This window comes from Anomaloglossus baeobatrachus, chromosome 9, assembly GCF_048569485.1.
Source record: "Anomaloglossus baeobatrachus isolate aAnoBae1 chromosome 9, aAnoBae1.hap1, whole genome shotgun sequence".
Taxonomy (NCBI): domain Eukaryota; kingdom Metazoa; phylum Chordata; class Amphibia; order Anura; family Aromobatidae; genus Anomaloglossus; species Anomaloglossus baeobatrachus.
In genome coordinates this window covers 65,155,851-65,169,933 of record NC_134361.1, presented here as the reverse complement: position 1 = coordinate 65,169,933, position 14,083 = coordinate 65,155,851, and the positions used below count along the sequence as shown (strand labels likewise).

General features: G+C 43.7%; 1 protein-coding gene across 1 annotated transcript in view; it reads left to right on the top strand.

The window, feature by feature from the left end:
- The window catches only part of LOC142251825 (phospholipid-transporting ATPase IG-like), a 223,007-nt gene that overhangs the window by 104,384 nt on the left and 104,540 nt on the right, over positions 1 to 14,083 (top strand). The window contains exons 3-4 of the mRNA XM_075324873.1: positions 7,315 to 7,404; positions 12,645 to 12,725. Of these exons, the coding sequence (XP_075180988.1) occupies positions 7,315 to 7,404; positions 12,645 to 12,725 (171 nt within the window). The remainder of the gene's footprint in view (positions 1 to 7,314; positions 7,405 to 12,644; positions 12,726 to 14,083) is intronic.

Below are 14,083 nucleotides of genomic sequence, written 5' to 3'. Positions count from 1 at the left end.
ACGAGTATCTTGGGAGGCTCGGGCCGAGCTTTGAGCACCCGAGCTTTTTAGTACTCGCTCATCACTAATATATATATATATATAATATATATATATATATTAATATATATATATATATATATATATATATATATATATATATATATATATATATATATATATATATATATATATATATATATATATATATATATATATATATATATATTATATATATATATATATATATATATATATATATATATATATATATATATATATATATATATATATATATATATATATATATATATATATTATTATTTTTTTTTTTTTTTTTTTGCAATCACGTTTTATTTCAAAATTGCGCTAAAAAATCTTCAGAATCAGAACTGGGGATCCATCAGTGAGCTTGTCTTCACATGAGAGTTAGTAACTATTTTATCTGAGCAGATTTCAACTCCACTTTGATGTGGTCACAAGTCAGCCCATATATGCCCATTAAAAGCCAGTTCCAAAGAGTTTTTTCATAAGGAGCTCACTGACAGATTTTCAGTTAACTCACTATTTTCCCAGAAACAGCCAAACTGCAAAATTTTTAAAGGAATCCAATTTCCAAATTATTATTATTTTTTTTTTTTTAATCCAAAAATACATAATTTGTGATTGCAGCTCAACTTTGATGTGGTCACAAGTCAGCCCATATTTGCTCATTAAAAGTCAGATAAAAGTTACAAAAACTTTAATTCCTAAGGAGCTCACTGATAAATACTCAGTTAACTCAATATTTTCCCGAAAACAAAAGCCAAACTGTGCAAACTTTTTAAATTAAACCCAATTGCAAAATTATTTTTTATACAAAAATACATTTGATTTCAGCTCAACTTTGATATTGTCTGTGGTCAGAAGTGAGCACATAAATACTCATTAACAGACAGATAAGTTGCAAAGACCTTTTCTTACGGGGCTCACTGACAGATTCTCAGTTAACTCATTTTCTTGAAAACAAAAGCCAAATGGTGCAACATTTTTAAATTAAACTCCATTTTTTTTTTATCCAAAAATACATACCAGTTATGATTATTATTGATATGGTCAGATGCCTGCTTATATATACTCATTAAAGACCAATAAAAAATGAGTTCTTTTCATAAGGAGCTCACTGACAGATTCTGTTAATTCATTATGTTCATGAAAAAAAAGCCAACTGTGCAAAATTTTTAAATAAATTCGATTGCAAAATTCTTTTTTTATCCAAAAATACATCATTTAAGTATTAGAAGACATTGACAATATTTTTTTTAACATTTAAGAGCAGACCTAAACAGGAAAGCTGCTGTTTTCCCCATGGTGCTGCTGCCCTCATCCCGGGCCAGGTTTTACCTGATTTACGTAATAGAAAGTTTATTTTTTAGGATTATTTTTGACCTTTCCGTTTATAAATGTAGGTTTTCCGGGCTGTAGGATTTTTTTATATTTTAATAAACATTGTCCCGATAGAGGAAATGTTCTTACCACGGGCCCGGCCCTCTCTATACAGCGTCCGGCCCATTGATCGGGTGAGCCGTACTCCGGGAACTCAGACGTATAATGGACTCATATAGGAAGCCGGAGAATAAGGATTTATACATAATTAACCATACGTCTGCCAGACATGATGAATGGTGTGCGCTCCCTCCTATTACTGGATGAGAACAGCACAAAGGCACAATAGGTGAGCGCAGACGCCGGCTCCGCGGAGAAGACTAAACCGCCTGTGAATTATGATCCGTGAGGCCGACGTTTTCTGGCCTGATCACTAGTAATCTCTCGTTATTGATCGTCAGGATGAACTTTGATTAATTTTTCTGAAACGTGGTAAATTGTACTGATGTATATTTCTTCCCTGATGTCTCATATTGTCCAAGTTACCCAGTGAGGTAGTGATCCTCATGGACCAAATAATTGTCCTTAGAAAAAAGGGCTTGGGGTACAATTATAAGACCACTGCGGGTTATGAAGACTGCAGTTCTGTAGCCCCAATTTGAATAGATCAGATATGTAGGAGTCTGTTACATCCATTGTCTACGAGACTCTCTAACAGTCCAATAGACAATGAATAAAGAGGCCCTGAGCGTGTGCCACCTCCCCTCCATATAATTGGGATAGATGACCTCTCGTCTTGTGATAGGTGGGGGTACTAATGGTGGGACCCTCCCCAAAGATCCAAGACCGATCTCCTATTAAACTCTTGTCCCACATGTATAAGTTAATTGATCCATATCTTTTAAAGGAGTGTTTCCAAGATCATCTATCCACAGAATGAATGGCGTTTTGCTTTAGGCCGCACCTCAGGGACACACACTGATCATGAAGTGTCTGTGGCCCTCGCTCCTGCTCACCGCCCAATCTCAAGACTATGGACCAAGGGAGTTCTGCTCCTGCTAAACACTTCTGCTCCATTCACGGTTAATATGAAAGCCCATCTGTCTCTTTTGGGGTCATAGACTTTGAAGGGTGTGTGCTCGACTGCCGCTCCCTTCTCGTTTCTCCTCTTTTTGGGGTCAGGGAGTGGGGCTCAGGCTTCCGATTCTAGTGTTTAATGGTGGTCTAGCAGTGGATTGATAGCCCCGTTATAGAGGACTTTAAGGAGTATTCTGTCTCTGCTCATTTCTGCATTGAGAGGGGCCTGTGACTTTCGTCTACGGATACCGACCGGGTGCACCATACTCATTGATCACACAAATGACCCAGCAGGGGTCAGTAGATGAGGTAACAGGCCGCACTCCCCTCCATACACGGGAGTGGGTGGAGCCGGAGTACCCCTTAATACAGACCTGCCCAGAGAGCTGTGGCCCATCTATGCCCTGGTCATTATGCCTGTAATGTTATGTGCAGCTGTTCTTATCATGAGATTGGATGTGAGTGAGACCAAGACCTCCCGAGTGTGAGAAGTGTTCAGTACCGTCTTCGGACAAGCTCATCTCGGTGGGGCCGGCACCAGTTAAACATGGGGCCCCAACAAAATGGCTGTGTTTGTACAGGCCCCCATGGGGGCGCCATGCTTTATATGTATAACGAACATGGGACCCCAACCAGACTGCTGCGGACCCCCATGGGGCGGCATGTTTTATATGTATAACCCAACATGGGGCTCCAGCCAGACTGCCGTGCGTATGTGGGCCCCCATGGGGCGGCATAGATTACATGTATATCCAATATGGGGCTCCAACGAGACCTCTGTGTTTGTACAGGACACCATGGTTTATGTAAATACCTAGCATGGGCCCTCAAACAGACTGCTGCGGGTGTGCAGGCCTCCATAGGACGCCATTGTTTACATGTATACCAAACATGTGGCCCAAACCAGACTTCTGTGGATGTGTGGGCCCCCAAGGGGTGGCATGGTTTACATTTATTCCCAGCCTGGGGCCCCAACCAGACCGCTGTGTGTTTACAGGCCCCCATAGGGTGCCATGGTTTTTTTGTATAGCCAACATGGGGCTCCAACCAGATGTCTGTAGATGTGCGGCCCCCATAGGGCTTTATGGTTTCCATGTATACCCAGTATTTCTGTGTCTGTGCTGAGCCCTTCATCTGTGTGTGCTGATGCGTGTGACAGGATGGATGAAATAGAGCGTGGTGCCAGAGCTATGCTCCTCTGAAGAACATTCTTTAAAACCAACGTGCATTAGATGCGGATATATATATGATGGGACGTCTCCATCATCTCTGAGATCTCCAGACTGCGTCCGGCTGATGTCTGTGATGGCAAAAGAAGGGCCGGAACCGAGTGTTTATGACCTGATACATTAGACGTGGGTCCTCTGCTCCAAAGAGACCATCAAATATGTACAATAGTCAATGATGAACCGTAGGAAAACAGTCAGCGGAGGAGAACACAGCACCCGAGAGATGGCCGCAAGCCCGGCACTGCTTCAGTATTGCTTTAAAGGAAATGTCACCAAGGAACAACCAATTATCAATAATCATTATATAAGGTTTTTATGTTAAGTCTATTTTTTTAAATGTTGAAGATCATCCCTTTAGAAAAGCAAAATAAGAAAAATCTTGTTATATTTACACTGTGTACAAAGCCTAATATTGGGCTCTTACGTCTTGTTGAATATTGGCACCAATAGAACGATCTTATCTGTTTCCAAAAAAATCATGCTCTAATCTGGGAACAGGTCATTGTGAAGGAAGGAGAGGAGGGGAGCTGTGACATAAACTAATAATGGTTAGATACCGTATGTAGTAATGATGTCATTATAAATGAGGTGAGCTGTGATATCACCTATTGTGGCTGGTGGATGTTGACGGTCTACTGTACGTAGTACAATTGTCTCATACATGAGGAGGAGGTGAGCTGTGACATCGCCTATTGTGACTGGATAATGACTGTCCACTGTACGTAATGCTGTTGCCTTTGCACAAGTGTAGGAGGTGAGCTGTGACATGATCTATTTTATAAACGGTTACTTTATTACTGCTGCATATATAAACTGTACCTATGGTAATCATGTCTGTGCTGATAATGAGACAGCTGTAAAGTGTCTGTACAGAAAAGATGGTATGAGTCTTGAATCAGATCTATTAGCCTTTGCAAAAATGATATGGATGATATGGAAATAAAATATATATATATATTAAATACATAAATTAATATTATATATATATATATATATATATATATATATATATTAATTTATGCCAAATATACTTGATTCTATGTACACCGAATGTTGCAAGAAACTATTGATTTTTACCGGGAATGGGTCATAAAAAAATTACCAATTGCTTAAACTGCGTATGATAGATTATATATATATATATGCTACATGCATAGTTTAAGCAATTGGTCACTGGTCATTCTCTCTCTCTATATGTACAGTGCCTACAAGTAGTATTCAACCCCCTGCAGATTTAGCTGGTTTGATAAGATGCAAATAAGTTAGAGCCTGCAAACTTCAAACAAGAGCAGGATTTATTAACAGATGCATAAATCTTACAAACCAACAAGTTATGTTGCTCAGTTAAATTTTAATACATTTTCAACATAAAAGTGTGGGTCAATTATTATTCAACCCCTAGGTTTAATATTTTGTGGAATAACCCTTGTTTGCAATTACAGCTAATAATCGTCTTTTATAAGACCTGATCAGGCCGGCACAGGTCTCTGGAGTTATCTTGGCCCTTTCCTCCATGCAGATCTTCTCCAAGTTATCTAGGTTCTTTGGGTGTCTCATGTGGACTTTAATCTTGAGCTCTTTCCACAAGTTTTCAATTGGGTTAAGGTCAGGAGACTGACTAGGCCACTGCAACACCTTGATTTTTTCCCTCTTGAACCAGGCCTTGGTTTTCTTGGCTGTGTGCTTTGGGTCGTTGTCTTGTTGGAAGATGAAATGACGACCCATCTTAAGATCCTTGATGGAGGAGCGGAGGTTTTTGGCCAAAATCTCCAGGTAGGCCGTGCTATCCATCTTCCCAAGGATGCGGACCAGATGGCCAGGCCCCTTGGCTGAGAAACAGCCCCACAGCATGATGCTGCCACCACCATGCTTGATTGTAGGGATGGTATTCTTGGGGTCGTATGCAGTGCCATCCAGTCTCCAAACGTCACGTGTGTGTTTGGCACCAAAGATCTCAATCTTGGTCTCATCAGACCAGAGAACCTTGAACCAGTCTGTCTCAGAGTCCTCCAAGTGATCATGAGCAAACTGCAGATGAGCCTTGACATGACGCTTTGAAAGTAAAGGTACCTTACGGGCTCGTCTGGAACGGAGACCATTGCGGTGGAGTACGTTACTTATGGTATTGACTGAAGCCAATGTCCCCACTGCCATGAGATCTTCCCGGAGCTCCTTCCTTGTTGTCCTTGGGTTAGCCTTGATTCTTCGGACAAGCCTGGCCTTGGCACGGGAGGAAACTTTCAAAGGCTGTCCAGGCCGTGGAAGGCTAACAGTAGTTCCATAAGCCTTCCACTTCCGGATGATGCTCCCAACAGTGGAGACAGGTAGGCCCAACTCCTTGGAAAGGGTTTTGTACCCCTTGCCAGCCTTGTGACCCTCCAAGATCTTGTCTCTGATGGCCTTGGAATGCTCCTTTGTCTTTCCCATGTTGACCATGTATGAGTGCTGTTCACAAGTTTGGGGAGGGTCTTAATTAGTCAGAAAAGGCTGGAAAAAAGAGATGATTAATCCAAACATGTGAAGCTCATTGTTCTTTGTGCCTGAAATACTTCTTAATACTTTAGGGGAACCAAACAGAATTCTGGTGGTTTGAGGGGTTGAATAATAAATGACCCTCTGAATAAACTTTTCACAATCTAAAAAAAAAAAAAAAGAAATACCATTCTTTTTTGCTGCAGTGCATTTCACACTTCCAGGCTGATCTACAGTCCAAATGTCACAATGCCAAGTTAATTCCGAATGTGTAAACCTGCTAAATCTGCAGGGGGTTGAATACTACTTGTAGGCACTGTATATATATATATATATATATATATATATATATATATATATATATATATATATATATATATATATATATATATATATATATATATATATAATGTGTGTGTATATATAAAATATATATTATACTTATATTCTATTATACTTTATATTGTTTATATATACATATACACACACATATATATATATATATATATATATATATATATATATAATGTGTGTGTGTAATATATATATGTATCATACGTAATTCAAGCAATTGGTCATTTTTTTTATTTTTATGACCCATTCCTGGTAAAAATCAATTGTTTCTTGCAACATTCGGTGTACATAGAATAAAGTATGTTTGGCATAAATTAATGATTCTTCCAGCAGAGCAGCGATGTTTAGGAGCTGCACTGTAACATGTTTTGTCAGAACTTATGGTGACTACAATAGTCGCCCTCTGGGATAACGTATGAGCACAGTATTGGAGACGCACCGCTGCCCCGAGAAACCAGCAGAGAATGGAGACAGTCTATGCTCACCAGCGATGTAGTCCTGTCCATACAGACTTGTCTCTGTTATTAATGGGATAAGGCCCTTTCCGGAGGGATATCTGGTTATGTTCCGTGTCGAGACTCCTAACAGAGGCTCCACTCACCTTTTTTGATTTGCATTAATGGGATAACTGGAGACTTAATTTTTTTTTTTCATTTATTTTTTATGCATATTTTTGGAACTTCTTTAAGTTGCCTATAGGCTTTTTAATAACTGTCAGTATGTATTATTATTTATTATAATTAGTAGTAGCAGCAGCAGCATTGAATTAAGTTATGCCCATAAATCTTTGTAAGCTTTTGATAAATTAAAATAACCTTCACTTTTTTTCTTTTTGCAGTACACCGTGTGGAACTTCATACCTAAAAATCTGTTTGAGCAGTTTAGAAGAATAGCAAATTTTTATTTCCTCATCATATTTTTGGTTCAGGTAAGTTAAAAAAAAAATTACATTTACAATTTTCCTACTTAAAGCGAATCTGTCATCAGGTTTTTGCCACCTAATCTGAGAGCAGCATAATGTAGGGGCAGATATCCTAATTCCAGCGATGTGTCACTGGGCTGTTTAGTGTAGTTTTGGCAAAATCCCTTATTGTCAGCAGGAGATTATCACTAGAGGACTAGTAAATCTGCTGCCATTTAGTCCTCCATATTAATGAGCTCTGTATAACCCCCATCATCCATATTAATGAACGCTGCATAACCCCGCCACCACCACTGATTGGTAGCTTTCAGCCTATGCAGTGTGTTCATAGAAAGCTGGCAATCAGTGGTGTGGGCGGGGCTATACAGAGATCATTATTCAGAGAACTGCTAGATCTGCAGCAGATAAAACTGGGATTTTATCAAAATGACAGCAGGCAGCCTAGTAAGTGATACATCGCTGGAATCAGGGTCTTTGGGCTCTACATTATGCAGCTCTCAGATGGGGGAGAAAAAACTGGTGACAGGTTCCCTTTAATCTTGCATTTCCAACTATCTGCAACCAGTGGTGGGAGGGTGGGGTGACCGTTTTAGTGAGGTAGATGATTTCTGGATGGATTATCCACCATTTGCCTGTCTGCCTACATTAGTGCGGCCCTTCAGTTTGGATACAGAGAGGACAACGTGCGGCTGGCATTTCATGTCCAGTTCTCCCGTCCACTGTAGATAGCGGTCAGCTGAGCAGGGGTCCGGCCGCCGGCTATCTCCCCCATACACAGGAGCGCCGGCCGCCGGCTATCTCCCCCATACACAGGAGCGCCGGCTATCTCCCCCATACACAGGAGCGCCGGCTATCTCCCCCATACACAGGAGCGCCGGCTATCTCCCCCCATACACAGGAGCGCCGGCTATCTCCCCCATACACAGGAGCGCCGGCTATCTCCCCCATACACAGGAGCGCCGGCTATCTCCCCCATACACAGGAGCGCCGGCTATCTGCCCCATACACAGGAGCGCCGGCTATCTCCCCACATACACAGGAGCGCTGGCCGCCGGCTATCTCCCCCAAACATAGGAGCGCCGGCCGCCGGCTATCTCCCCCATACACAGGAGAGGCGGCTGCCCGCTATCTCCCCCATACACAGGAGCGCCGGCTATCTCCCCCATACACAGGAGCGCCGGCTATCTCCCCCATACACAGGAGCGCCGGCTATCTGCCCCATACACAGGAGCGCCGGCTATCTCCCCCCATACACAGGAGAGCCGGCCGCCGGCTGTCTCCCCCATACACAGGAGAGGTGGCCGCCGGCTATCTCTCCCATACACAGGAGTGCCGGCTATCTCCCCCATACAGAGGAGAGCCGGCTATCTCCCCCATACACAGGAGAGGCGGCCGCCGGCTATCTCCCCCATACACAGGAGCGCTGGCTCTGCTGGCGGTGCGTCTCTGTGTTCTCTAGGAGAGGCCTATCTCTGCCAGCTTATCTTTTAAAGAAGAAAATCGTCCAGAATCGGGTGTAGTCAGAAGGGGCCCCATACTCATTAGACTGTCAGCCGAGCCCATCACCGTGGGCAGGTTCAGCCCTCGTTAGTCTCATGTGTATAGGTGTCTTGGGGTGCACCAAATGTAATAATGAGGTTCGGTTATTGGTAACATTGCTGCGTCTCTGCATGTTCATCTGATAGAAATCATGGTCTGCACCCGGCAGATATGATTTTTATTTTAACCCGATTACTGGCCTAATTATAGTAGACTTTAACCGCTAAATCTCAAACACTTTCTGAAAAGTGGAAAACTGCACAAGTGAAAATGTATCCACCAAAATACTGTAAAGAAAGCGTCATCCAGTCTGTGGTTTACAGCCATAACATGGGGCGATATATGTATGACGTTCCCATAAATTACCAAACTGGCAAGCTAGTAAGAGCGTATGGCCATCACTGCAGACTGGGCTTCTCCTGGAGAAGATATCCATGTTGTTCATCCCAGGTCCATCCTTTTTTCTGTCTGACTGCACCCTGATAAATAAGAGCTCCAGTCCTGACGATTATTTTTTTTTTTTTTTTTTTGTTTTGTAATTTATACATTTTCTGCTATTACAATAAGGCCGGGGCCACACGAGCATTGGATGCGATCTGCTAATGACCCTCGACTCCCGCTCTTCTGCAAGCATGAGTAGTGTCATGCATCTGTGAGCCGATTTTGCAATTGGATCACAGCTGCGGAGCAGAGGGAGAGAGTGATCACTCCATTGTCAGCTGATGTGTATATTGTACTGCACTCTGGTGTCATCTGAGTGCAGTCCGATATTTCACTCGCACCCATAGACTTGTATGGGTGCAAGGGACACGTCTCTCACTCACACAGCATGCTGTGATTGTTTTCTCAGTCTGATTAGGGCTGAGAAGAAAATCACAGATCAGAGTGGCCCCAGAGATTAACATTGGTCCAAGTGGAATGCAATTTTGTTTTATTGCATTGCACTTGTCCAATTTTACTCTCCTTGTGTCCTAGGCCTACATGTAAAGCTGCTTTCCAGCAGGTGTAATAAGGTGGCAGGTCTGAGCTACGGAGTAGACGAGGGCTGAGCTCTTAATACCGTACTCTTATAATCTCGGGCGCTGTGGTGGCGTAACTCGTGATGCATAGACGGACTGTGTAATCCTAAATAATTCACAGTAATTCTGGACAACTCAAACACACACATTTGCTTTCCCCGCTTTTAGGGAATGCAGAAAACAAAGGGGTTGTCTACATTACATCTTTTATTTTATATGTATTCTTCATTAAAAATACCAAATCGATGTTACTACCCTTTGCTGCTCCAGCACTTTTTCTGCGACCCTGCCCTGCTTTTTTTTTTTTTTTTTTTTTTTTTAAAACATGGCTGTGGCATATGACCATGCAGCAAATCCCTGGACTCAGTGGTCTCTCACTGTCTACCTGGACATCACCGCTGAGCCCAGTGATTGTCTGCAGCGGTCACATGCCTTTGTTTTGATGATATTACTGCAACCATGTCAACAAAGACTGAGAGGCAGCGTCGCAGAGTAACTGCTGGAATAGCAGGGGTTAGCGAGACTCATTCTGGTTTTGATCTTTGTAGGATTTACTCAGCTAAGATAAAATTAGACACCCCCCCCTTTTATTTTACATCACTTATGTAGTATTTTTTTTATCGATACCAAGCTGCTATAGCAGATTTGTACCCCCTGTATACATATCAACCTGGAATCGGGCACCAGGATCTTCCTATTCTGTAGATCGTTGGGGGTACTAGGCACCGGACCTCCCCATTGGGCTCATTACGACATGTCTTGTTGATCTGCCGCACGTTTCGGTGATTGGTAGAGCCGGTTATTGCTGCCTCTCGGTATGACAGCGATTAAATGTGACGTGAATTGGAATGGTGTTGATTGCAATCTGCTAATTAATCTCAGCGCTCACACTATAACACTGACAACTCCTTTCTGGCGTCGGCAGATGCTGACTTCACACTTTACTTTATGGCCTACATAAAACATTGTGGACGTAGCCAATACTTTTTATACTATTTTTTTTTTCTATTTTGTGATACATGAACTGATTAAGTAGCATAGTTAAGTTGAAAAGTATCTCACTCTTTATGATTAATAACATCCATACTTCTATATATCGCCAACAAATTCCGAAGCGCTGCACCATCCTTCTATTTGTCTGTTGGAGCTTACGTGCTCTCAGCACTGGAGGCACTGACACTGGGAGCACAGCTCATAGATTGGGGACGTTGTTAGTTTAGTTCCAGAATCCAGGACTAAATTGTGACTTTAGGGTAGGTTCACACTTGAGGGGGGGCACTGTCAGCACAGACGCTCAGTGCACCTTTGCACGTCAAAAGTGCACTGAGCGCCTGTCCTTGGTTTGCCGGGCATTGTGTGCTGCCAGACTTCCTTTAAACATTGCACTTCATCGTCTGCTACGTCAGAGTATGTCGTAATTGCCGAAACACTGGGTTCTGGTATGACCCCGACAGATCCATTCTCTTCAATGAAGTCATCCAGTTTTTCGGTGATCCTCACCTTGATGTAGTGAACATGAATCCGTTAAAAAGACGTCCGTTGTCTTCCATTTGAAACTGATCCAGTAAGCAAAAAGAAACTGACCCCTCTCAAATCAGTTGAAATCTGGTTGACATGCCACTATCCTGGAGCCGCTGGTTGACGGGTGGCTATCCTGGAGCCGCTGGTTGACGGGTGGCTATCCTGGAGCCGCTGGTTGACGGGTGGCTATCCTGGAGCCGCTGGTTGACGGGTGGCTATCCTGGAGCCGCTGGTTGACGGGTGGCTATCCTGGAGCCGCTGGTTGACGGGTGGCTATCCTGGAGCCGCTGGTTGACGGGTGGCTATCCTGGAGCCGCTGGTTGACGGGTGGCTATCCTGGAGCCGCTGGTTGACGGGTGGCTATCCTGGAGCCGCTGGTTGACGGGTGGCTATCCTGGAGCCGCTGGTTGACGGGTGGCTATCCTGGAGCCGCTGGTTGACGGGTGGCTATCCTGGAGCCGCTGGTTGACGGGTGGCTATCCTGGAGCCGCTGGTTGACGGGTGGCTATCCTGGAGCCGCTGGTTGACGGGTGGCTATCCTGGAGCCGCTGGTTGACGGGCGGCTATCCTGGAGCCGCTTGTTGACGGGCGGCTAGCCTGCAGCCGCTGGTTGACGGGCGGCTGTCCTGGAGTCGTTAGTTGATGGGCAGCTAGCCTAGAGCCGCTGGTTGATGGGCGGCTATCATGGAGCCGCTGGTTGACGGGCGGCTATCCTGGAGACGCTGGTTGACGAGCGGCTATCCTGGAGACACTGGTTGACTGGCGGCTATTCTGGAGCCGTTAGTTGATGGGCGGCTAGCCTGGAGCCGCTAGTTCACATGCGGCTGTCCTGGAGCCACTGATTAGCGCGCGGCTGTCCTGCAGCCACTGGTTGACGAGCGCCTGTCCTGGAGCCGCTGGTTTGACGGGCGCCTAGCCTGCTGACAGTAGCAAATAAGGCTATGCTGTATACTCTAGCTGCCGTTGATTTCTGCAGAACAGATTTCCATTGCTAATTACTGATACAGCACCATGGCATTGTTTTGTATTGCTGCTGCTCAGGCCTGTCACTACTGATTGTAATTATTACCTTCATCTCCATCTATTGTCCCGTCTGCGGTCACATTCCTGCCTCTGTGACTTGCACAATCCTCCAGAACAACTGGTTTCTTGTCCTCTCCTCCACAGGCGATTGTTGATACACCCACAAGCCCAGTAACCAGCGGCCTTCCTCTCTTCTTTGTCATCACAGTCACTGCGATCAAACAGGTAAGAGGCTGGAAACATCCACATGTTGTAGCTGCAATAAACTGTTCATTTACATTGCCGGACGCACGGTGTTAAACGACCACTGATTGGCAACATGATCTGTTGTGCTGCAAATCAGCAGCCTGAAATGCGCGTCCCAGAAACGATTATTCCCGATTAATGATTGTACAGGACGTGTTATTATTCCGAAAAACATGCCGGGCATTAAGTAGTGACCTTCTAACCGCAAAACCGGGGCGTCCCCATGTGCAGAGGAGACATTAATTTGTAAGGATCACATGAAGCTGGAATCGCACATGCCATTTTTATGAGTGTTTTTCGAGCTAAAGCCCCATGAGGTTTCTAAAGTATTGAGATCTATAAAGGTAGGGCTTACATTCATGGCCGAAAGTGAGTGCACCCTTCAAATGGTTCCAGAAAATAAAGTATTTCTCCAAGAAAATGATTGCATTCACACATGTTTTGTTATACACACGTCTATATCCTTAGTGTGGATTGGAACAACACAAAAAAAAACAGAAGTAAAGGAAAATTGGACATAATTTCACGCAAAATCCCAAAATTGGGCAATTTTAAGATCTCTCCAAAAGTGTTCAAAAGGATTTAGATCCAAACTCATTGCTGCCACTTTCCAGGACTTTGTTTACATCCATTTCTGGGGCTTCTTGAAATGTTTGGGGTCATTGTCCTGCTGGAAGATCCATGACCTAGGACACCAACCCAGCTTTCTGACACTGGGCACTACATTGCGACCTAAAATCCTTTGATAATCTTCAAACTTCTTGATGTCTTGCACAAAGTCAGGGCATTCCGTGCCACCGGCAGCAAAACAACCCCAAGACATCTTTGAGCCTCCACCATAATTGACTGTAGGTACAGTGTTATTTTCTTTTTTTTGCCTCATTGTATTAACGGTAAACAATAGAACGATGTGGTTTACCAAAAATCTATATCTTGGTCTCACATGTGCACAAGACTCTTTCCAAAAGGATTTTGGCTTACTCATGTACATTTTGACAAAATGTAGTTTAACTTTTTTGTGTCTGTGTCAGCAGTGGGGTCCTCCTGGGTCTCCTGCCATAGCATTTCATTTCATGACGGATACGGGTACTTTACACGCTGCGATATCTGTAACGATATATCGTCGGGGTCACGTTGGTAGTGACGCACATCTGGCACCGTTACCGACATCGCAGCGTGTAACACCAATGAGCGATGATCAACGAGCACAAAAACATGAAAAATCGTTGCTCGTTGACACGTCGCTCATTTCCTTAATGTCGTTGCTGCTGCAGGTACGATGTTGTTCGTCGCTACTGTGGCACCACACATCGTTATGTGTGACACTGCAGGAACGC